The 26,309-nt window shown below is 41.0% G+C and overlaps 1 protein-coding gene across 2 annotated transcripts in view; it reads right to left on the reverse strand.

The window, feature by feature from the left end:
• Positions 1 to 26,309, reverse strand: part of MAMDC2 (MAM domain containing 2) — a 185,859-nt gene that overhangs the window by 53,253 nt on the left and 106,297 nt on the right. For both annotated transcript variants that reach the window (XM_016191692.2, XM_060199726.1), the window contains exons 6-7: positions 21,767 to 22,023; positions 8,091 to 8,184 (exon numbers count right to left, since the gene is read on the reverse strand). In XM_016191692.2, coding sequence (XP_016047178.2) covers positions 8,091 to 8,184; positions 21,767 to 22,023 — 351 coding nt within the window. The remainder of the gene's footprint in view (positions 1 to 8,090; positions 8,185 to 21,766; positions 22,024 to 26,309) is intronic.

Genomic DNA, 26,309 nt, shown 5'->3' on the forward strand with positions numbered 1-26,309 from the left:
AGCTTCCTCCTTGCAGGTGGGGTCTGGGGGTTTGAACAGGTCCTTGAGCATTGTAACAAATGTGCTCAACTAGATGTGCCACCACCTGGTGCTGTTAGTTTTCAAAAGAAGAAAACATTTACCTGGGCTAAGCAACTGACCCTGGGTAAGGGGGAATGAAGGGGCACAGAAACCAAAGACTATCATAGACTACTATGATTCCTTTTTTGTCCAGGAAAACAAATCTACAAGAGAGATTAGTGGAGCATAGACAAACCTGGCCTGTGAACTACAGGTTAGTTGTTAATGCTGAATCAATGTTAAATTTCCTGACCTTTAAAATGACCCTTTAGTATGCTAGAAAGTGTTTGCTTTTGGAAAAGATACACAGAACTATTTAGGAGTAAAGGAGCATAATATCTGTAATGTGCTCTTCAGTGGTTGATAAAGCAAATGTGACAAGATTTTTTCCCTTCTTTTTCTTTTTTTTTTTTTTCTCTTTTTTTCCTACCAGTGTTATCACTGGGGCACTGTCTTTACAGCTCTACCTTTCCCAGTAGCCATTTTTCCCTCTCTCTCTTTCTTTCTCTTCCTTCCTTTCTTCCTTCTTTCCTTTTAGATACAGACGAGAGACACCTGCAGCACTGCTTCACCACCTATCAAACTTCCTCCCTGCAGGTGGGGACTGGGGGCTTGAATTTGGGTAACATTTGTGCTCCACTGGGTGAGCCACCATTTGGCCTGGGGACAAAACATTTATTTGGAGATCTAGATGAGATGTATACAGGAGTTGTGTGTGTGTGTGTTTTGTAAAGCAAGCTACTATATATATTACATTTATGTTTAATAGTGTAGTGGTTTTCATAAGGCTATAAGATTACAGGGTCTAGTTCCACACTGCACCCACCACCACCATTCTGTGCCCCCACCCTCTTAGCAAAAACCACCGCAGTTCTCACATTTACTACAGGAGGTTTTTATTGTCTTTCTTTTTAAATTTTTATTAGTTATTTAATATTGGTTTACAAAACATGTCAACAGGGGTATAATTCCACACCATTCTCACCAACAGAGTTCTGAATCTTTAGTCTCCTGACTGCAAGCCACCGCATTTCCCCTAAGGTTATAGACATGGGCCAACCATCATCTCTATAACTATCTCTCGACATTTATACATAGCTGCCCCCTTTTTCTTCCAGGTCCCTTCCTCTCTTCCCTTCCAAGGCACTCGTGACACCATTACTTCCTCCATATGTCCCTCTCCTTTTCCTCCTCTCTCTGTACAGAAGTTCTTCATAGTAACACTCTAGAAAATTTTATCTGAGTTTAAAATGATAGAAAACTAATGTTTAGACTGGGCAGTAGTGCACCTGGTTGAGTACATACATTAGCATGTGCAAGGACTAGGGTTTAAGTAACCACTTCCCACTGCAGGGAGAAAGCTTCATAATCGATGAAGCAGGTATGCAGGTCTCTCTCTTTCTCTCTCCCTTTATATCTTCTCCTCCTCTCTCAGTTTCTGTCCCATCAAATAAAATAGAAAGAAAAAAAAAGAGGAAAAGAATGGACACTGGGAACAGTGGATTCATAGCACTGGCATTGAGCCCCAGTAATAACCTGGTAGAAATATTTTTTTAAACAGAGAGAGAGAGAGAGAGAGAGAGAGAGAGAGAGAGAACCAAAGTTTACAAAACACTAAAATAGGGATTGGATGGTTGAACATACATGTCACCATGCACAGGGACCAGGGTTCAAGCCCATGGTCCCCACTTGCAGGGATGAAGCTTCACAAGCGGTGAGTCAGTGCTGTAGGAGTCTGTCTCCATTGTCTCCTTTCCCTCTCAATCTCTGTTTCTATCCACAATAAATAATAAAGTAAAACAAAACCAAAAAAAATTATAAGTAACTAACACTGTATTACAAAAACATAAGACCAGGAAGAAAACACTGCTGAGCAACTGGGAACCCGATTGTATCTCAGACAGTGTATCCCAGGGTGGAGACCCTGGCAAGGCAGGATAGCTGCTGGGGGAGGGAAGGGACTCTCAGAGCTCTGAGCCACTTGACTAGCTCCACATGCTTTGCCCTGTGGTCAGCATCAGGGTGTACCTGTCAGGTGAGAGGATTAAGTCTTTGAAATAGAATGAGATGCCCTCTGAACAAGGATATATTCTCTCTCTCTCTCTCTCTGTCACCAGGGTTATCACCACAGCTCAGTACCCACAACAAATCCACAGCTCCTGTCAGCCATTTTCCTTTTGTTTTTCCTTATTATTATTATAATACAGAACAGAGAGAAACTGAGAGTGGAGAGGGAGACAGACAGGGAGAGAGAGAGACACCTGAAGCCCTGCTTCACCACTTGTGAAGCTTCCTCCCTACAGGTGGGGATTGAACCAGGTGTGCCACTACCCAGCCTCCAAACAAGAATCCTTTCATTCCCCCATGAGATATGACACCACAGGGCAATCAGGTAATGGCTTGTAGTCTTAGTCACCCTTCTGCTTTCTGGGAATGAAGAAAGCAGATGGAAATTAGAAACTTGTATGGTCTTTTAGCTTACAAAATGGTGTGTCACTCCTAGATGCCTTGCACAAACAGAATGGCAGGGCAGTGAAACTACTCAGCAGGAATATGTCCCAATGACTATACCACTGGTGACCAAGAGAACTGTACCCACTTATTGCATGTGTAGGAAGAGGTGGCAGGTGGCATGAAAACCTGAAAGCAAGGAGGTGGCACATTTAGTAGAGCACATATAGTACCATGCACAAGGATCTGGGTGCAAGTCTTTCGTTCCCACCCTGGAGGGGGGAGCTTCAGGAGTAGTGGAGATGTGCTACCATTCTCTATCTCTATTTCTATCTCCTTTTCTCTCTCTCTCTGCCTTCATGGTTATCACTGGGGCTCGGTGCCTGCACCATGAATCCGCTGCTCCTGGAGGCTATTTTTCCCCCTTTTGTTGCCCTTGTTGTTTTATCATTGTTGTGGTTATTATTGTTATTACTGATGTCATTGTTGTTGGATAGGACAGAGAGAAATGGAGAGAGGAGGGGAAGACAAAGAGGGGGAGAGAAAGACAGACACTTGCAGACCTGCTTCACCACTTGTGAAGCAACCCCTTGCAGGGGAGGAGCTGGGGGCTCAAACTGGAATCCTTATACCAGTCCTTGCTCTTTGTGCCATGTGCGCTTAACCCACTGTGCTACCGCCCGCCCCCTATCTCCTTTTCTCTATATCTATTATATCTATTAATAAAAGGGGGGATGGTCACTGGGGACAGTGGAGTTGTGCACATACTAAGCCCCAGCAGTAACCCTGATGGCAAAAAACAAAACTGTAGTGGCCTGGTGGTGGTGCACTTGTTTGAGCACACTTGTTAGAATGTGCAAGGACTGGGGTTCAAGCCCAAGGTTAATTAACAAGCCCAAGTACCCACAAGCAAGAGGAAAGCTTCATAAGCTGTGAAGCAGAGCTGCAGGTATCTGTCTGCCTATCTATCCCCCTATTCTCTCTCAATTTCTGGCTGTCTCTATAAAAAAAATAAGCCTGAAAGTTAGTAAGGATAAGTTCTCTCCATGATAAAAAAAACTGATCCATACAATGTAGTTTATCATTCCCCCTACCTGAAGAGTTAATTATATTATTTTTAAAACTATTCTATTTATTTATTAGTGTGAGAGAGAGAGAGAGAGAGAGAGAGAGAGAGACAGAAAGGGACAGAGAGAGAATGAGGCATCATTCTGGTACACATGAACCCAGGGATTGAAGTCAGGACCTCATGCTTGAGAGGCCAATGCTTTATTCACTGTACCACCTCCTGGACCTCAAGAGTTCATTATATTCTTTTGCTAAATACTTAGTACTTGAAGTCCTGAGAATATCTGATTTAAGGAAGATCACCAAAGCATAGTTCAAAGTCTAATGTTTTTTCAATCAAAATGCTGCTTCTACTGGAAGCTTGTATCTAATTCATGAAGGGAGTGGGGGCAGAGGCCACTTTGTGACCTAAAACAAGACCTCCAGAAAGCTCAGTGGAGGGAGAGTTTGTGCTTCAGGCTGTTTGGGAAGCTTGAGTCAAAAGGTATGAATAGCAGAGCTACTGGAAGGAGTGTGAATGATTTGAAAGTTAGGGTTAGACTCAGAGGTGCTTAAAAGCCCCCCGAGCATCAGTTAATGAAAAAATAAAATGTCCCTTTGAGGAAGATACCCAAATTCACAGCACCATTTCTTTGTAACTTTGGGGAGATCATCATTACCATCACCATCATCATCACCACCATCTTCTTCTTAGTTTTCTCCTTCTTCTTCTTTTATCTATTTTCTTTTAATGTGTGAGAAACACCAGAATACTGCTCAGCTCTGGCTCATAGTGGTACTGGGGAATTTAACCTGTAGCCTTCAAACCTCAGGCATGAGAGTCTTTTTTCATAGTCATCATATTGTCTCCCCAGCCCCCAACCCACAAATGTTAAGTGAAGAGTTGGTTTATTTTGAGAAGTGAGTAAATATGTTAAGTCTTATGAATAAGAATGTCCCAGGGAACATATTCTGCTAAAGTCATCACAGGATTAAAAACTCATCAATCTCCCCTAAGTCTATGAAACTGACTTTTCTCCCCTTGTCTTATACCTGTGGAACACAGCCTCAGAGAGATTAATTAACAAGGTGAAGTTCACACAGCTTGTATGAGGCAGAGAAAGAACATGAATTCAAGTGCTGGCTCTTCACATAGTAAATACTATGGCCACAAAATTAAGGCATGTAGAATAAAGTGAATGAGTTGGGAAGTTTTTAAGATCAGTCCAGAACCTTGGTTAACTTGAATGTAAAAAATGTACAGCTCTGGTGGTTCCTGGGGTGGGGAGGGGGGAGGGTGAAGCAGCCAGTGCTTTTATTTTTGATTTAATTTAATTAGTTATTAAGCTAATAATTAGTTAATTATTTTGATTTAACTTAATTTAATTTTGATTTAATTTATTTAGTATGGTAGGACAGAGAGACACTGAAAAGGAAGGAATAGAGAGACATAGAAAGAGATAGATAAATAGATAGACAGACAGATAGATAGATAGATGTGTAGCACTGCTTCAGCACTTATGAAGCTTCCCCCCTGCAGGTGGGGACTAGGAGCTTGAACCCTAATCCTTGCACATGGTAATATGTGCACTTGACCTACTTTAACCAGGTGCACCATAGCCTGGCCTCCAGCCCTCTTATGTTGTAATTTTTTTTTCTTCTCACCAATCAGCAGAAGAGGGCTCACTTGTATTCTCTTTTCATAAAGGAGGACATTTTAAAAAATAATTTTACTGGGGGGAGGGTAATGGTTTATAATTCAGTTGCTGACACATGGGTAAAATTTCTTATATCCTCACGATAGGTGTCTGTAAAACACTCTCTTCTTCAGCCTAGATCCTCTTCCACCATTATGCACCAGGACCCCATCTCCCCCTCCAATCCCCTCCCTGCCCTCCTTCCCCAGAGTCCTTTGCGTTGGTGCAATACACCAAGCCCAGCCCCAGTTTTACTTCGTATTTTTCCTTTCCGTTCTTCTAAGGTGGCTCAATAGACTTCACTGCCTCCCATGTGCTTCTTCCCCCACCTTCTTTCTAGTGCACATGTTGAAGGGATACTCTTCTATCATTTGTATAAATCATACATAAAAGTTCAATACAAAGCCTAGTGACAGAGAGGAGCACTTTCTTTTGTTTGCCACTAGGGTTATTACTGGGGCTTGGTACCTGCATGACTCCACTACTCCCAGCAGCTATTTCCTTTTCCTATTTTTGGTTAGGCAGCAAAAGACAGAAGGAGAGGAGAGAGGGAGAGAGAGAGAGAGAGAGAGAGAGAGAGAGAGAGAGAGAGAGAGCGATCCATGGAGAGGAGAGACCCTGGAAGCACTGCTCTGCCACTTGTGAAGCTTTTCCCCTAGAGGTAATCCCATGTGGTGGCCCAGGCCTTGAACCCATGTCCTTGAGCCTGGTAGCATGATAATGTGTGCACTCTACCTAGTGAGCCACCTGCTGATCCCAGATAGAGCACTTCCTAAGGAGTGTGACTGTCCAGCAGAGAAGCAATTACAGAAGCCAGACCTCTCACCTTCTGCACCCCATAATGATCTTGATTTCATGCTCCCAGAGGGATAAAGAATAGGAAAGATTCCAATGGAAGGGATACAGAACTCTGGTGGTGGGAATTGTATGGAGTTGTACCCCTCTTTTCCTACAGTCTTGTTGATCATTATTATATTATAAAAAAAAGTGTGACTATGAGACTGCTACAAACATCCTTGTCACATTAACTAGTGGAACTCCGAGGCAATCAGATTTAGAAAAGTAAATCAATTTTGGCTCCTATGTCTATCAAATTGAGAGATTCTTTTAATATTTGATTACAATTTGGATTTTATTATTTCTGTGAAAAAAAGGTAACATAGTTTGGGTAAAACTATTTTACCACTAAAAAATAAAATAGACTTATGGAAATATAGTATGTTTGGTTTCATCAAATTAGTATGATTTTCTTTAAATTGAGGTTAACAGTTTAGCTCCAGTAGAGCCTGGCAAGTATATCTGGAACCATATGAAATTGTTCTTTCTTAAGCGAAAACTACAAAGGCCCATTTCAAAAGTTAGCTTTCCATGCTGCAAAACCCAGAATAAGGACCCATTAATAAGATGGAATGGCCATTATGTTTCCTTGTGGCTTTTCAAGGAAACCAATTCACTGAAGATAAGATTCGTTACATTTATCTGAGCTATCATTAATATAATAACTCTTTTTTCTAAGACATTTCTTTTTTAAATTTTTTTACTGGGGAATTAATGTTTTACATTCAACAGTAAATACAATAGTTTGTACATGCATAACATTTCTCAGTTTTCCATATAAATACAACCCCCACTAGGTACTCTGTCATCCTTTTTGGACCTGTGTTCTCCCCCCAGTCACCCCAGAGTCTTTTACTTTGGTGCACTAAGACATTTCCTTTCAAGTCTTTTTAACTACAAATGGAATTGCTTACTTCTCATTAAATAAGGAAAAAAGTCTTTTTCCCCCCCAAACACCAGGTTTATGGAAATTATAAAACTAGCCATGAAAAAATAACTTGAGAGTTCACTCACAAAGAGAAAGTACATTCTGCACATAAGATTTAGCTATATACCACAACAGAGATGTATACAAAAATAGTGTCTTTAAACTTGAGGATATGTATAGATATGGAAAGACATTTATAAGCAATGGTGCATAAAACTGGAAAGAGTTTTAATAATTCTGCACAGAATTTGAGTTATATCCTACCTACCCATCTCCCTATCTATAGACTAAAGAGAAAGACAGGGTGGAAATTATTTAGTATTATTAAGTCTCATTTCCTCTTAGGTAGGGAAGATGAATGATCCTTAACACATGACAAGCAGCCTATGTTGTCAGGAAAATTAGATTTGGTTCATGACAGAAAATAAGACTCATACACTAGAAAAAAGACTATTAAGTCCATTTTAAAGGGTAGCAGCGAAAAGAGAAAATTACAGTTGACCTTGAAAATCACATGTGCTTGAACTGAGAAGGTTCATACAGACCTCAAGTATCTCCTTTCCTTAGGCTGTGCATTCACAGATTCAACCAACTTCAGTTGTTGGTTGACTGAATAGCCACATGCAGAACACGTGGATTCTTTTTGAAAAAATTTATTCATTTATTTATTTTAGTGAGAGGGAAAGATAGGCAGAGAGATAAAGATAGATATATAGATAGATAGATAGATAGATAGATAGATAGATAGATAGATAAGGACTGATGCCAGAGCATTGCTCTGACAGTTGTGAATTAAACCTGGGCCTCTGAGCCTAAAGTTTCAAAGTATTTTGCAGAACAATTATGCTGTTTCACCAGCCTCTCATGGATTCTTAATGTTGGGGAGACTTCATGATGGAGACGGGGGTCAATATTCTTAACCCTCAAGTTATTCAAGGCTCAGTTGTAGAAGGGATTAAAGCAGGTCCTGACTACATACATCTGTCGAGAAAGGGAAATTCTGAAAGTGAGGAAGAAGAAAAAAAATATGCTTACCAGGGATGGGGAAGGAAAAAAAAAAAAAAGCTTACCACTCTGATTTTGGCAGTGTACAGGTGAGAAAGAAATATCATCCAGGGCAACATATCCTCCTTTGGGACCATTAAATGCCACTTCAAAAATCACCTGCAGAGGGAAATCACATGTTCATACACATTGACATATTTTGATGACATTATTGTTGCACATTTATATGGTCTCTGTTAGGCTTCAGTGATCTTAACTAAGATTCCAAATGATGTGTCAATCAAGCCAGGGGATACTAGGTATAAATAATTAAGAAATTCCAGGGCGGGGGAAGACAGTATAATGGTTATGCAAACAGACTCTCATGCCCGGGGATCTGAGGTTCCAGGTTCAATTCCCATACCACCATAAGCCAGAGCTGAGCAGTGCTCTGGTAAAGGAGAAAAAAAAAAGAAAGAAAGGAAAAGGAAGGAAGGAAGAAAGGAAGGAAGGAAGGAAGAAAGAAAGAAAGAAAGAAAGAAAAAAGAAAGAAAGAAAGAAAGAAAGAAAGAGAGAAAGAAAGAAATTCCAGGGGAGGGGCCAGGCGGTAGTGCACCTGGTTGAGTGCATATATTACCATATGTAAGGACTCGGGTTCAAGTCCCTGGCTTCCACTTACTGGGGGAAGCTTCATGATTTCTCTCTGCTTCTACACAATAAATAAAATAAAATAAAATAAAATAAAATAAAATAAAATAAAATAGAAATTATGGGGCCAGGCAATGGTTCACTGAGTTGGATGCACACATTACAGTGCACAAGGACCTGGGTTAAAGACCCCGGTCCCCACCTGCAGGGAGAAAGCTTCATGAATGGTGAAGTAGGCTGCATGTGTCTTTCTTTCTCTCTCTCTCCTCTACCTCTTTCCTTATTTATCTTCCTATTCCCTTTTAATTTTTGTCTGTCTCTACAACATATGTGTGTGAGTGTATATATATATATATATATACACTTATATAAAGTTAAAAAAGAGAAGGTTATATATAAAGTTAAAAAAGAGAAGGTTAGGTGGTGGCACACCTAGTATAGTGTACATGATTTGGGATTTTGGGGGTGCACATAGACTGGCAGGGAGGAAGCTTCATGAGCGATAAAACAGGGCTGTGGGTGTCTCTCCCTATCATCACCTCACTTTCTTTCTGACTCTAACCAATAAATAAATACATAAAATAACTTTAAAAAGAAATTAAGATTGGGGCCAGGAGAGAGCTCACCTGGTAGAAAGCACACTTTGGCATGCACGAGGGCCCAGGTTCAAGCCCATGGCTACCACATGGGCATGCCACACAAAGGGGAATGTTCACAAGCAGTAAAACAGAGCTGGGTTGTCTCTCTTCCTTTTCTCTCTTTCTCTCCCTATGTCACCCCCTATCTGAAAACAACAACAGAAACAGTCTACTGGGAGTGGTGGGATTATGCAGACAGAAAGGCCCAGTGAAGGTCTGAAGGCATAAAAAAGAAAGAAATCAATCATGATCCCATGTATTGAAAGCCTTTCACTCCACACACCAAGCTACCTCCTCCCCAGCCAATCAGTGCAGTCTTTCTGGGAGAGTGAATACTCAATCCTAAATTGTATTTTAAAGTATATTCTATTTTATTTATTTATTTGGATAGAAACAGAGCATTGGACAGAGAGAGGAGGAGATCAAGGATAGAGAAAGAGTGGCCCTTCATCACTGCTTCACCGCTTATAAAACTTTCCCTTTGCAGGTGGGGATGGGGGGAGGGGCTTGAATCTAGGCCCTTGCTGATTGAAATGTGAGTTTTCCACCAAGTGAGCTATCTCCTGGCCTCTAAATTGTATTTTACTCTTTGGCTTTTTCCTCTCCTTTGAAAGTCAGCTAAGGTACCTATGTCACTGTTAAAAAGAGAACTTGCTATGACCATAGAATGTGAGCTCAGACCTATAGGGATGCAGAGGTTCCTGTGTTGAATATAGGCTCCAGATCAAATCGATGGGGTTTACAGTTAATGGTATTTATATAATTTTTCTATATTTGGGAGCTTCTCTCTGCCCTGATTTACCTTTCTAATCCTATTTCCAACTCTGACACAATCTCCCCAGATTTGCCTTTACCCCACCTGCATGTGAACTGTTGGTCTCAGGCAAAAATTAGTAAAGTCGAGGAATACTTAAGACCACCTGGAACCACAACAAGACAGGACGAGAACAACTTCAGGAACCCACCAAATCACCAGTGAGTGCAAACACATATGGCTCATGGACAGAGAGGAGCCTAGGGAGAGATTAAGTAGCTGGTAACAGTTCAGCAGTTTACCAGTTGAGACACCACCTCCAGTCTCTTTCACTAACAAAAGGACAGCTAAAGGGAGGAGAGGACTCCCCCAAGACTCACCAAATGCAACTGTGAGTCTCCATTGCTATTGACCTCAGAATCAGAAGGCTAGAAATGGACCTACATTTATGACCCTGCAATTCCTCTCCTGGGGATATATCATAAGGAACCCAACACACCCATCCAAAAAGATCTGTGTAAAGTAGAACCTGAATTGAAATTGGCGTATTGCACCAAAGTAAAAGACTCTGGGGTGGGTGAGTGGGGAGAATATAGATCCAAGAAGGATGACAGAGGACCTAGTTGGGTTGTATTTTTATATGGAAAACTGGGAAATGTTATGCATGTACAAACTATTTTATTTACTGTCAAATGTAAAACATTAATTCCCCAATAAAGAAATTAAAAAAACCATCTGTGTACACATATGCTCTTAGCAGTACAATTTGTAATAGCTAAAACCTGGAAGCAACCCAGGTGTCCAAGAATAGATGAGTGGCTGAGCAAGTTGTGGTATATATATATACAATAAAAAATGCTAAGTTCACTGTTTTCAGCCACTCTTGGATGGACCTTGAAAAATTCATGGTGAGTGAAATAAGTCAGAAACAGAAAGATGAATATGGCATGTTCTCACTCTCAGGCAGAAGTTGAAAAGCAAGATGAAAAGAGAAAACACAAGTAGAACTTGAACTGGAATTGGCATATTGCACAAAAGTAAAAGACTCTGGGGTGGGTGGAGAATACAGGTCCAAAAAGGATGACAGAGGACCTAGTGGGGGTTGTATTGTTATATAGAAAACTGGGATATGTTATGCATGTACAAACTATTGTATTTACTGATGAATGTAAAACATTAATAAAAAAATCTAAAAAAAAGTCTACCAGGGAGGTTTCTTAATTAAATGCAAAATAAAATATGTGAATTAAAAAGAAATACTAAAGTCATGGGCCCCTTGGAATATACCTAAAATAGACCTACTAGTCTTTTACAAAATGGAGACCCCAAATCTCATCTGCTGTATTCTTACCTTTAGGTTTCATATTATTAAACAATTTGTTCTGCTTTATATCTTAATGCTTTTTCAGTCACCAACTTGCAGATGCTACCATGATGCCAACCTGACCTCCCTGGGCAGAGGACCTCACCAATGTGTTCTGGATCCCCACTTCTCCAGAACCCTGCCCACTAAGGAAAGACAGAAACAGGCTGGGGGTATGGATTGACCTGCCAATGCCCATGTCCAGCGTAGAAGCAATTACAGAAGCCAGAACTCCCACCTGCTGCATCCCATAATGACCCTGGGCCCCTGCTCCCAGTGCGATAAAGAATAGGAAAACTTTCAATGGAGGGGATGGGATGCAGAACTCTGGTGTGGAAATTGTGTGGAATTGTATCCCTCCTGTCCTACAATCTTGTTGATCATTAATAAATCAATTAAAGAAAAAGAGAACTTGACTTAGTTATTGTTCATTAAGGGAGAAAATGGAGAAAGAGTGACAGAAAAAAATGAGGCAGAGAAGAAGCACCTATATCACTTTCTGATAGAACTACAGAATTAATGATTTACATTAAGAACTTTAACAGAAAAAAAAAGGCTACTTGTAGGAAGCAGGTTCTGCTCCTGCCCTTTGCAGAAAATTAAGCCTCCACAAGGGCCTGCCTGCCTGCCTTCCTTCCTTCCTTCCTTCCTTCCTTCCTTCCTTCCTTCCTTCCTTCCTTCCTTCCTTCTTTCTTTCTTTCTTTCTTTTTTCTTTTCTTTCTTTCTTTGTTTCTTTTCTTTCTTCCTTTGTTTTCTTTCTTCCTTTGTTTTCTTTCTTCCTTTGTTTTCTTTCTTTCTTTCTTTCTTCCTTCCTTTCTTTCTTTCTTTCTTTCTTTCTTTCTTTCTTTCTTTCTTTCTTTCTTATTTAGTTTCAGAGCCAGGGCCTCACACACGAACAGTTCCACAGCTTCTAGGCCACTTTTTTCATGCAGAGAGGATGAAAGACACACAGAGAAACATAAAAAAAACAGAAACTACCACAGCACAGGCACTTTTCCTAGTGCTGTTGCACCTGCCATGTGGTGCCAGGGCTTGAGCTTTGGTTATGCCCATAGCAAGTCACATGCCCTATCTGGTAAAGTATTTCTCTGCCTACCCTTCCATTTTCTCTCTTTTTTAAAATTTTCTTTTCCACTAGGGTTACCTGCACTACTCCACCATTCCTGCTGGTCTTTTATTTTTAAGTTATCTTTATTTATTATTGGATAGAGACAGCCAGTAATCGAGAGGAATGGGGTGGGGGAGAGAAAGGGATAGAGGCAAGAGAGATACCTGCAGTCCTGCTTCACCACTTGGAAGCTTTTCTTCTGCAGTTGGAGACTGGGGTTTTGAACCCAAGTCCTTGTGCATTATAACATGTGGGCTAAACCAGGTGTGCCACCATCCAGCCCCACTGCTGGTCTTTTAATTGAGTGTTTGATAGGTATTTATTGACTAATATACAAACTCAACAATGCAAATTTTGTGTACTAGTTATATAATAAACACAATTCTTTGTATGATTGTATGATTTACATATTTTCATTGCATTGTATTTCTTTTTAAAATTTGTGATTAATAGTAGGATATAAGATTGTAAGATTACAGTATATAGTTTCTGTGGATTTTTTTAGTTTTTGTTTTTTTCCACTAGAACACTGCTTAGCTCTGGCTAATAGTGGTATGGAGGATTGAACCTGGGACTTTGGAGCCTCAGGTGTGAGAGTCTCTCTGCATAACCATTATGCTATCTACCCCTGACAGCATACAGTTCCACACCATACCCACCCAAGTTCTGTATCCTCACCTTCCCACCTCTCAAAGATAACCACCAGAGTTCTCACAAGTCTTAGAAACAGTTCTGTTTTTCCCAAGTTCATGTAAATCAGATCTCTAGATTTGAGTGAAACCATCTAGTAGTTCTCTTTCATCTCTTATTTCAATAAGCATAATCACATCTAGTTCCAACTATTTTCTCCGAAAGGACACAATATCTTATTTGACTGCAGAGTAGTTTTCCATGGAGCATATACCCCATAGTTTCTTTAGCCAGTCAATTGTGGGAATTTGGGCAGCTTTACTCTTTGGCTATATTATTATTATTATATTATAATATTATTATGATATAATTATATTATATTATGGAGACTATTATATTATAGAGACTCTCATGCCTGAGGCTCCAAAGTTCTAGGTTCAATCCCCTGCACCACCATTTTTTTTTAAAAAAGACTTTTTAAATTGGTGGTTAATGGTTTACAGTAAATACAATAATAATATTATTATATTATTATAATATACTATTATTATATTATAATAATTATATTATTATTATTGTGACTAATACAGCTATGAATATGGGGTACATATTTTTATTTGAATTAGTGTTTGAGTGTCCACTGGATAAATGCCTAAGAGTGGTATTGCTGGGTCATAAGGTGATTCCATTTTTATTTGTTAAGGACTCTCCATACAGTCTTCCAAAGGGGCTGCATCCTGGTGACTCTCTTTTTTTTTTATTTCTTTATTGGGGGATTAATGTTTTACAGTTGGCAGTAAATACAATAAATAGTTTGTATATGCATAACATTTCTCAGTTTTCCACATAACAATACAACCCCCACTAGGGCTTCTGCCACCATGTTCCAGGACCTGAACTCTGCCCCCTACCTTTTTTTTAAGAATTTTTTTTTGGGGGGGGGCAGGCGGTTGTGCAGTGGGTTAAGCACACATGATGTGAAGTCAAGGACAGGTGTAAGGATCCTGGCTCAAGCCCCCAATTCCCCACCTACAGGGGAGTTGCTTCACGGGTGGTGAAGTAGGTCTGCAGATGTCTGTCTTTCTCTCTCCCCCTTCTCTGTCTCCACTCCTCTTTTGATTCCTTCTCTTTCTGACTGATCTCATTTAACATGATTCATTCAAGCTCCATCCAAGATGGGCTGAAAATGGTGAAATAATTTTTAATAGCTGAGTATATAGACACAACTTACTCAGTCACTCATCTGTTGCTGGACACTTGGGTTGCTTCCAGGTTTTGGCTATTACAAACTGTGCTGCTATGAACATAAGCATACAAAGATCTTTTTGGATGGGTGTGTTGGGTTCCTTGGGATATATCCCCTGGAGAGGAATTGCAGGGTCATAGTGTAGGCCCATTTCTAGCCTTCTGAGAGTTCTCCAGTCTGCTCTCCACAGGGGTTGAACCAATTTACATTCCCACCAGCAGTGCAGGAGGGTTCCTTTACCCCTACAACCTCTCCAGCATTTGTTTATTATCATTTTTTTTTGTTTACTATCATTCCTAATGTATTACATTTTCATAGGAGTGAGTAGTATCTCATTGTTGTCTTTATTTGTATTTCTCTGACAATCAATGGCTTAGAGTACTTTTTCATATGTCTATTGGCCTTTTGGATCTCTTCTTTGGTGAACATTCCTCTCTCTTCTTTTGGTTGGGGTCATTTGTTTTTTTATTGTTGAGTTTGGTGAGCTCTTCATATATTTTGGTTATTAGTCTTTTGTGTGATGTATGGCATGTAAGGATCTCCCACTGTGTAAGGGGATCTCTGTGTCGTGGCTTCTTTTGCTGTACGGAAGCTTTCCTTTTCTTTCTTTCTTTCTTTCTTTCTTTCTTTCTTTCTTTCTTTCTTCCTTCCATTCTTCCTTTCTCTCTCTCTCTTTCTCTCTTTCTTTCTTCCTTCCTTCCTTCCTTCCTTCCTTCCTTCCTTCCTTTCTCTATTTCTTACCACAGCACTGTTCAGCTCTGGCTTATTGTGGTGGTGGTGGTGGGGGATTGAATCTGGGACTTTTGGAGCCTCAGGCATGAGAGTCTATTTGCATAACCATTGTGTTATCAACCCTCTGCCCAGAAGCTTTTCAATTTAATGTAGTCCCATTAGTTTATTTTTGTTTTTGTCTTCCCCAAAATTAGATTTGTATCCTTGAAGATACCTATAAAATTTAGATGAAAAAGGGCTCTGTCAATAAATATTTTTATATTTTAGTTTCAGGTCTAACATCCAGGTCCTTAATCCATTTGGAATTTACTTTTGTATCTGGTGAAGTGTAGAGGCTCAGTTTTATTCTTTTGCATGTTTCAGCACCATTTTCCCCAACACCATTTGTTGAAGAGACTCTCCTTTTTCCATTTAATAGTTTGGGGTCCTTTGTTAAAAATTAAATGTCCATAGGTATGGGGCCTAGTGGTCATTTTTGGAGACTGAGAGAAAGAGAGGGAGAGACAAAGAGGAGGAGAGACACACTGATCCACAACAGGCGAGAACCAGGGGCTTGACCCTGGGTCCTTGAACATGGAAATGTTTGTGCTCCAATGGGTGAGGCACCAACCCACCCCCCTTTCCAGTTTTTTTTTTTAATTATTTAAAAATTTCATTTATTTATTTATTTTTGATACATAGAGATAAATATTGAGAGGTGAGAGTGTGATAGAGAGAAAAAGATACCAGCAGCATTACTTTACTGCTCTTGAAGCTTCCCCTGCAGGGACCTGGGGCCTGAACACAGATCCTTATGCATTGTGACATTGGTACTCTACCAATTGGTCCCATCCCCTTTGCCTTCTCTCTCTCTCTCTCTCTCCCTCTTTCTTTTTTCCCTATCAGAACACTGCTCAGCTCTGGCATATGGTGGTACAGGGGACTGAGCCTGGGACTTCAGAGCCTCAGGCATCAGAGTCTCTTTGCATAACCATTATGCTGTCTCCCCAGCTCTTTTGCCCCCTTTCCCCCTTTTTATACATGGAATTCTACACAAGGGTCTTGGACAGTCTAGACGTGTTCTGCCTGATAGTTGAAGTAGAACCAGGCCTGGGAACTCTGTGTATGGCTGTTAGACTTTAAGAATGTTCATGTTCAGATGGCAAGACAGAGCATGGGGTTCATGAGTTGAGTTCTTAAGAGTTTTCCTCTCTTCTCTGACCACCTTTTATCTGGGACTGTGGGGGACCAGCATTTACTGACAATGGGAAGCTCACTTGTGTGCAGACTGCTCCTTTTTTAAATATAATTTTTTTATTTCTTTAATTTTCTTTATTTTTTTATTTCTTTATTGGGGAATTAGTGTTTGACATTTGACAGTAAATACAATAGTTTGCACATGAATAACATTTCCCAGTTTTCCATATAACAATACAACTCCCACTAGGTCCTCTGTCATCCTTTTTGAACCTGTATTCTCCCCCCCCCCATCCACCCCAGAATCTTTTTCTTTGGTGCAATATACCATAAATATAATTTTTATTGGTGGGTTAATGCTTAACAGTATGGTTGTTGACACCAGAAAGGACAGTAATAGCAAATTCTGGAGAGGTTTCAGGGCAAAGGAACCCTCCTGCACTGCTGGTGGGAATGTAAATGGGTCCAACCCCTGTGAAGAGCAGTCTGGAGAACTCTCAGAAGGCTAGAAATGGACCTGCCCTATGACTCTGTAATTCCTCTCCTGGAGGTATAGCCTAAGGAACTAAAAACACCCATCCAAAAAGATCTGTGTATACCTATTGCACAATTTGTAATAGTCGAAACTTGGAGGCATCTCATGTGAGTGATGACAGATGAGTGGCTGAGAAAGTTGTGGTATATATACATGATGGAATGCTACTCACATGTTAAGACTGATGCAGTCATCTTCTTTGCCTCTAGGATGGAGCTGGAAGGAATCATGTGTTATGAGATTAGCTGACGGACAGACTGCTCCTGTGCTAGGGACCAGCTCTGTCACACACAGTGCTACAGGAGCCAGGCAGCTGGTACAAATGCAGGAAGAGGGTTTAGTACCACAGGAGATGGTGCAGACCATGGTGAAAAGGAAAACGTCTCTCTGTCTAAAGTGAGTAGCAGATATTCAGCTTCCTCAATAACTAACATGTAGAAATTCAGGTCAAATAGGTATGGATCTGGTAAATTGACAAGGGAATCTGAATTTCTAGACCTTAAGTTGAAATAGTTGGCTTTTTCAGTATTGTCAATTAAAAAAAAAAACTGAAATAAATAAGTAGAGACAAGTCCACTATAGTAGCAACTAATTTGCACTAGATCCCACTGGCTTCTAGTTCTCAAGTTTTTTTTTCAAGAGAGTGGAGTCTTGGGAGGCAGACAGACCTGAGTTTAACCTCATTTCTGTCCTGTGCTGTTCCTGGGTGGCCAGGGGTACACTGTTATCATCCCGGGGTATAGCTTTTCTTATTATTAACATAAGTGTGATGACATTTGCCTTTTAGGATAGTGGAGGTTAAATGAGAAAGTGCATACAATGATCCTAATAAATACAGAGTCAGATTGCATAGTGAGCTCTAAAGAAAATCCATGTGTTTGAACTCCTATTCAAGTTCAAGCCCAGTTAACTTCTTTTTAAAAGTTCTAAACCATTTTATTTTATGTATTTATTTTGGATAGAGGGAAAGAAATTGAGAAGGAGAGGGCCAGATGGTAGTGCAGTGAATTAAGTGCACATAGTGTGAAGCACACAGACAGGCGTAAGGATCCTGGGGCCTCCGGTTTCCCACCTGCAGAATTCTGGGTCACTTCACAAGCAGTGAAGTAGGTCTGCAGGTGTCTATTTTCTCTCCTCCTCTCTGTCTTCCCCTCTTCTCTCAATTTCTCTCTGTCCTATCCAACAAAAATGACAGCAATAACAATGATAATAATAACAACAACAACGATAAACAACAAGGGCAACAAAAGGGAAAAATGGCCTCCAGGGGCAGTGGATTTGTAGTGCAGGCACAGAGCCCCAGCAATAACCCTGGAGGCAAAAAAAAAAAGAAATTGAGAAGGAAAGGGGGGAATAAGATGAAGAGAGACATAGATACACCTGTGTATCTGCTTCACCACTATGAAGTGTCCCTCTGTAGCTGGGGACTGGGGGCTTGAACCTGAGTCCTTGCACATGGTAACATGTGTACTCAATTGGGTGCACCATGCTGAGTTAGCTTCTAGGTTGCTCATGTAAGTTTCCTTTCTCCTTTTCCAATTTTGGAACAACAACAACAACAAACATTTGAATGAGATGGTTCCTAAGATCTCTTTCAGTTTAACAACAATTTTACAGTTTTGGTACCAAGATACAGCAGATTTCAAGAGAGGACCCAGAAACCTATTTCTGGCACAAGGAGAATGGCCTTGAACAAAGGGAACAGATGTGGAGCTGTGAATTGGGCCACAACATAGTCACAGACTTAACACATTTGGTTGTCAAGGCGCTCATGGGAGAAGAGGATGACAGACTGAAATCCTACTGAGCAGGCCAAATAAAAACATTTCTGATCAGAATTTGCAAATCAAAGCCCACGAGCCAGTGTGTTTGCTCTTGCTCAGAAAGTCTCTCCACTGTTTATTTTCCTTTAAGAAATTCATTTGTGAATCTGGTGACATTAAATTCACTGATTTCCGCAGGACACATTTCTTTTCCTGGCAATTACTGAGAGCAAATAATACCAGCATAATGAGTTCAGATTGCTATAGCCAACACTGTGTATGTGAATCAATAGGATATATACTGAAGCTCAGAGATGCCTAGAATTGTAACTTTTCAAACACTGATTTTTTTTTTTTTTTAATGAAGCAAAGAAAAGCATTCATATAAATATTGCCCAAGGAATATATGGCTGGGTGGAAGGAGTCTGCAGAGCAAACACTGTCAGGTTATGACTCATTTGATTTTAGCAGAAGGGAAAAGTTCTGAAGCAATTGGTGGATTTCTTTTTCTTTTTGCAACTCAAATTCTGAAAAATTTCCATTGGGTGACAAGAACAAATCAAGACCAGGTCAGACTGAGGAACAGGAAAAGACTGCACTGTGCTCCCCCTAAGCTGTGTTTTGGGAAGGGGGAGACAAGGCAGAACTAGAGAGGGCGATACTCTCTCACCAGAGAGAACTCCTCAGAAACCAAGAGCAACCCAATCGCTCTGAGGCACATCAGGCAAACAGATGGTACCACTGAAAGGCACCCAGAGAACAGTCTGCTGCTTTTGTACTTTAAAGGGAACTAGAGGAAACAGTACAAGAAGCACAAAGTGCAAAGCAGGGGATCTCAGTTACTGTGGAACTAAGAGTCTGCTTGTCCTTCCAAATCTGCACTGCAGTGACGTGTTTATTCCCTGAATATAGAACTGGGCCTCTTCCTTCAGCTTTAGACCAGCTTTAGTCCAGAAACCTTTTAAGACGTTCAACTACTCACCATCTAGAAAAAGAAAGCTTTTTAGTCCTATTCCCAACTCTGATACCAACTTCCTGGACAATACTTTTAGCCCACTGCATGTTAGCTGTTGGTCTCAGGAAAAAAATTAGTAAAGTTAGAAAGGCTGCTTGGAATATACCTAAAATAGAATTTCTAGCTTTTTCCAACATGAAGACCCCAAATCTCATCTGCTACAGTCTGACCTTTAGGTTCCCACTCATTAAACAATTTATTCTGCTTTATATCTTAATGCTTTTCAGTCACCAAGCTGCAGGTGCTACCATGATGTCAACCTGAATTCCCTGGGCAGACAACCCCACCAATGTGTCCTGAAGCCTTGCCTCCCCAGAGCCCTGACCCACTAGGGAAAGAGAGAGACAGGCAGAGAGTATGGATGGACCTGTCAACACCCATTTCCAGTGGAGAAGCAATTACAGAAGCCACACTTCCCACTTTATGCACCCCATAAAGATCTTTGGTTCATATTCTCAGAGGGATAAAGACTAGGGCAACTTCCAATGGGGGGGGGGTGAAATATGGAACTCTGGTGGTGGGAATTGCATACAATTGTACCCCTCTTATCCCTCAACTGTCAATCATTATTAAATCCTAATAAAAAAATAACAAGACAAAACAGAAAAAGAAATATGCTTCTTAGATTCTCTGCTTTCTCTTCTGTAATACATATATATTTCCACAGGGTTATTTCTAGGGCTCACTGTGGGAATTTCTTTTCTCTCCTCTTCCTTCCTTCCTTCCTTCCTTCCTTCCTTCCTTCCTTCCTTCCTTCCACTCTCTCTCACTCTCTCTCTCTCTTTCTCTTTCTTAAAGATACAGAGAGTAATAGGGAAAGAGAAAGAAAGACAAGGAGAGGGAGCAAGAGAATGAGACACTGTAGTACTGCTCCACTGCCTGTGAGGCTTTCCCCCATTGGTGGGGACCGGGGGCTCAAACCCAGATTGATGTGCATAGTAATAATGTGTGCTCTACTGAGTGTACTACAGCTTAACTCTTCTGTAATATAATTTTAATCTACTTTGCTGTATTTTTGTAAGGAGTGGAGCACACACACATAAACATCGATGTGTACTGACATCAATACTTAGATAAAAAGGTATGCAAAAACAAACACCAAAATGTTAGCAGTTCTCAACTCAGCAGGTTGCCAACTCCAGCATCTTCCATTGTGCTTCCTCACATTCTCTTCCTTCCTTCCTTTCAATTTTTTTTTTGTCTCCAGGATTATCACTGGGGCTCAGTGCCAACACTACAAATCTACTGTTCTTAGCGGCCACCCACCCCCTTTTTATTCTATAGAACAGAGCGACTTGAGGGGGAGGGGAAATAGAGAGAGAGGGAGAAAGATAAGACACCTGCAGACCTGATTCATTATTTGTGAAGAATCCCCCCTGCAGCTGGGGAGTGTGGAACCCAGGTCCTTGCAAATAGTACTATGTGACTTAACTGGGTGTGCCACAACTGGTCTCCCTTTCTCATATTTTCAAATGTTATTATACCAGATGTTTATGACTCATGGAACTACACAAAGAAAACAACAACAAAAATCAAACAAGTACCATGTCTTCTTTCAAATTAGGGTCATGATTGTAAGTTTTTTCCTGATATTTATGGTCTTAGTTATACCATAAAGGAGAAAAGAAGATAATAAGTCCCCTCCCCTTTTGTTTTCCTAGAAAGACTATTCCACAAGCTCAGGGGAACCTCTTTAACTGTTCTGAGCAATGGAAGTGCACGGGTGATTTCCATCTCTCAGTCTAATCTCACCTTAAGCATCATGATACAAGCTTCAGAGGGTGTGTCTGAGAAAAGCAGTTGGTTGGCTGCCTTTACCATGTCTGTGTTTAGAAAAACAGTCCCTACCCCTCCTACCTTATGCTTTTGTTCACTAATCCTTTCTTAAATTAAAAATTTAAATAAAAAAAAAAGATAAAAAAAAAAAAAAAAAAAAAAAAAAAAAAAACAGTCCCTCTGGGAAAAAAATGTGTGTGTGTGTGTGTGTGTGTGTGTGTGTGTAGTAAAGGAAGAAGGAAGAGGGAGAAGTGGAGGGGGACAAGGAAGGGGAAAGGATAGAAGATTAAGACAGATGCAGTGCTTCCTCAAGCCCTGCAGGCAGGGTCCCTGCTCAGTGCCAGCCCTGGGTACAGTTGTCTCAGCTGGCACACTTACCTCCATGGGATATGGGGCACTGAACTCGACCTCGGCAAGGTTCCAGACAGTGTTCCCTGGACTGTCCATTTTCCAGATCTCCTCATAGAGGCCAGTCACATCTCGAGTGTAAAGAGAGAAGGCATTGTCGTTCCCCTGCTGGAGCTGGTAGTAGAAGGACAGACAGCCGGACATGGGGGCTGTGGTCATCGGGGAGATAAGCTGCGCAACCTCCTGGAAGTGCTTGACATAAACGGAGTCCACATACATGTAATGGCCTGGAAATCACAGAAGAGACACAGCATGAGGCAGGCCAGGGGAATTTCAGATGGGCTAGGGGGCATTCTGGGGTTAGGTTTCGCATAGTTGAGAGAGAGAGAGGGACAGGGAGAGGGAGAGAGAAGATAAGTTTAAGATGGCACGAATGTGGCCAGAGGTTGATGCATGTTGTAGTTGGGGGATGATCACACAGAGTTTAGAATACTCTGCCAAACACAGGGGAAACGCCATCTTTTTTTTTTTTTTCCTTACTTATACTTTTGACTACAGCAAAACATACTTAATAGAAAGGGAGATGCTTCATGTGTAAAGGGCTTGAGCGCTTATGAGCTCAACATAGCTGTGAAGAGCATTAAGATCATCAGTGCCCAAATTCCCTTCCTTCACGTCTTCTTTGGCATAAAGTTTCATACCAAGTATATTGTCAGTTCTTAAAAGGGCATACAGGGGGCTGGGAGATGGCTCACCCCAGTAGAGAGCACACTTTGCCATGTGGGAGGACCTGGGGTAGGGTCACCAGCTACCACCTGGGAGCACCTGCCTGGGGGAAGTGTCAGAAGTGGTGGAGAGTTGCTGTGGCATCTCTCTTCTCTCCCTCCCTCACCACCTGTCACCTCTAAGAACAAATGAACAAACCAGCGAATGGATGGATGGATGGATGGATGGATGCAATCTGCTGGGAGCAGAGGAATAAAACCAACAAGTGACATATAGTATTGCTCCTAGTATAGCTTCCCAGTTGACACAAAATATTACTGCTTACTTGCTGACAAAAACAGAGGTTTTTGAATTCAGACTAGAGGATAAATTGTATCTCTATAATAGGGCACACCAGTCAATCAACACAGCAGAACAGGTTAAGATGTGGTTAAGGTTTGCCAAAACTTTGGGAGACTTTTGAATTAGAGACCAGCCTCCCTGAGAAGCATCAATTTCACACAGAGGAACCATGAGGCTAAATGCAGATCGCTTGGATTTGGCATTAAACAGAAGCGTGAATCCCACTCTGCCTCTTACTATCCCTGTGATGCACAGCAAGCCACTAAATATTTGTGGGCTTCAGTTTCCTGACCTCCAGAATGTGACTCAAATGCTTATTTCACAGGCTTGATATGAGTAGCAAATCAGTTGTGTGTGCTCCTGGCATACTGAGATTGCCTAATGTAATTATAATGAAATAAAATAAGACACTCATGATTCTAGTATCATGCTTCCCATTATCTGTTTTGTATAAAGGGTAGCTATTATTATTAGCAGTTTTGTCTCAATTCATCTCATCTGCAATGATGATAGAATGCTAGGCAATAGAGATGTCACAGAATAGTTTTTCTATTTACAAGCTCAGAACAATTACAGCTGAATACCTTCACTTTTATTGCAAAGTTTCTGGTTTATAAACATCCTTTTATCTTCAGCAAAATAGTAGAAAACTATTAGGAAGAATATATGTTTTCATATAGTGGATACTTACTTTGTGTCTAACATACTATCCTGTATGTGGCAGGCCCTTGCCAAATAGTTATTCAAAGCACTGATACAGTCTTAGAAAGATGCTCCATTGGACTGGGGCTGGGGAGACACATAATGATGCAAAAAGACTTTCATGCCTGAAGCTCTGAAAGCCTAAGTTCAGTCCCCAACACCACCATAAACCAGAGCTGGGTAGTGTTCTGGGCTCTCTTTCTCCCCTGCCCCTCTTTTTCCCTGTATTTCTCTCATTAAAATAAGCAAATAAAAATTTTTTTTAAAAAGGGAAGATACTCAATTCAGCATGGCAGAGAGAAGAAGAAGGACAAGCCAATGCTCACCCCCTTCTGGGAGCAAACTGTTCAATCCCTTGAGTAAGCTCCTTGCTTAAGTATAACTTCTTTAACCAACACACCGTCTACGGCCATATCACCCTGAACACGTCTGATCTCGTCTGATCTCGGAAGCTAACCAACACACTGAACCATGGAACTGTGAAATAGAGTTGGTAACTCTGAGAGTTAAAAAGGAGCCCAATATGTGATTGACACAGAATGGGACAGGGGAAAACAGAGAGAGTTGATTTGTTGCTAGCATCTGAAATCATATTTCAATAGTAGCAAGAAATAAAAACACAAAGAAAATCTTGGACTGGAGTTGGTGTATTGCATCCAAGCAAAAGACTCGGGGGTGTGGTCATGTCCTGAAACATGATGGCAGAGGAGGACCTAGTGGGGGTTAGATTGTTATGTGGAAAACTGAGAAATGTTACACATGTACAAACGACTTCTTCTTCTTAGCGTTTGCCCTTCTTCTGTAGCCAGTCAACAGCGTCAGGTTGAGCCTGATGTAAAGTTTCGAGACCTCCTTTGAATCTGGAGAGGTGGCAAACTACTGTATTTGACTGTCAACTGTAAAACATTAATCTCCCAATAAAGAAATATATATTACAGGTTCAAGCCCCTGGTCCTCACCTGTAGGGGGAAGCTTCATGAGTGGTGAGGCAGTACTGTAGGTCTCTCTCTCTCCCTTTCTTTCTTCTATTTCCCACTTCCCTCCTGATAACTCTCCCTATCTAATAAACAAACAAACAAATATTTTTAAAAGATACCCTTTTTCTTTCTCTCCTCCCTCCCTCCCTTCCTCTTTTTATGATAATTTTTAAAAATTTCCTTATTAGGGGATTAATGGCTTACAGTCAACAGTAAATACAATAGTTTGTACATGTATAACATTTCCCAGTTTTCCATATAACAATACAACCCCCACTAGGTCCTCCCCTTCTTTTTCTCTTTCACTTTCTTTTTTCCTTTCTTCCTCTCTTTCTTTTTCCTTCAGAATCAGGATCTTCCTAAGCATAATCACCAAGGCATCTCTTTCACACAGCTCAGAGCCCAGTACTTGGAGGCTCCAAGCCAACACAGCCATGAAAAGAGAAATCATTTCTACTCAGGATAAGAAGCAGCTCCAGGAGATTCTTGGGGAGTTTGGGTGGCACAGATCTATCTGAAGTCATTAATTCTACTTCTGGAAACAATTCACTCTACCTCCGAAGTACACGGTACCTGTACTGAAGACACATCTCACATCCTGCCCCTCTTTTAAATTTATTTTCTGCACTCTTGTGTGATATTTGATAGTCTTCTTCAAAGGTTAGTTACTCACCTGCTGCGTGGACAATATTATATTTCCTGAATTTCCATCTAAAGTGCCTCATTAGCAACTCATGGGTCAGATACTAGGGCAAGTCATATGAGCCACAGTCATATTTCTGGTCCACAGAAACATGTAGCAAACACAGGCTGAGCAGCCTGACATGAGTCATTGAGGCAGCTGGGAACAAGAACAGGACTGCTGACTCCTAGTCTCATGTGGAACCACTAGACTAGACCACATTCTGCTGCCCCCTTTCTCTCCCTCATTCATTTGTTGCCAGAGTTGGGTATTAGTTACTGACAGCTGGAGTAAGCTTGTTTCTTACTGGGCAACATAAGGCAGCTTGCTAGTTCATTGTAAATCTACCTTTTAGTTGAAGGGGCAGGAGGAATCCGAAACTACTAGATGTCTTGCCCATGGAGGCACACTTTGGGACTGGTTGACACTCGGTTGAGTACATACAGTACTAAAATATAAGGATCATGGTTTGAGCCCTCACTCCCCACCTGCGGGGGGGGGGGGGGGGAGTGTCACAGGTGGTGAAGCAAGTCTGCAGGTGTCTATCTTTCACTATCCCCCTCTATCTCCCTTCCCCTCTCCATTCTCTCCAACCTATAAAATAGAGAAGAAGAAGAAGAAGAAGAAGAAGAAGAAGAAGAAGAAGAAGAAGAAGAAGAAGAAGAAGAAGAAGAAGGAGAAAAAGAGGAAAAAATGGCCTCTAGGAGTGGTGGATTTGTAGTGCAGACACTGAACCCCAGTGATAAACCTGGAGGCAAAAATAAATAAATAAATAAATTACATTGAAACTTTAGCTGGAAATGGAAGAGTCTTTGATGAAGGGTGATAGGTTCTTCCTCCCCAAATAGTGGAAAATCTGTTGCCATTCTTGTAAAAATCAGTGCTACTTGGTCTTGTTTAAGCTGGGAGCCAGTCTATTTTGTCCTAGTCTGGCATATACTGTGCACCAAGGACCTACAGTTTCTAAGGGGAAAAATGGTTTCCAGCTCATGGGAAAGAAGGAAGCTCTTGGTGACACCAGGTGAGCCCTGGGCCTTCATTGCCCCGCCTACAGCACAGCAGGTGTGAGCCTGCCTCTGGGGAGGACTTCTTTCTCTTGCAGCAGGCTTCTGTGTCAGCTCAGCTTTCCCCATGTGACATTTCC

Source organism: Erinaceus europaeus, chromosome 10 (assembly GCF_950295315.1).
Source record: "Erinaceus europaeus chromosome 10, mEriEur2.1, whole genome shotgun sequence".
Taxonomy (NCBI): domain Eukaryota; kingdom Metazoa; phylum Chordata; class Mammalia; order Eulipotyphla; family Erinaceidae; genus Erinaceus; species Erinaceus europaeus.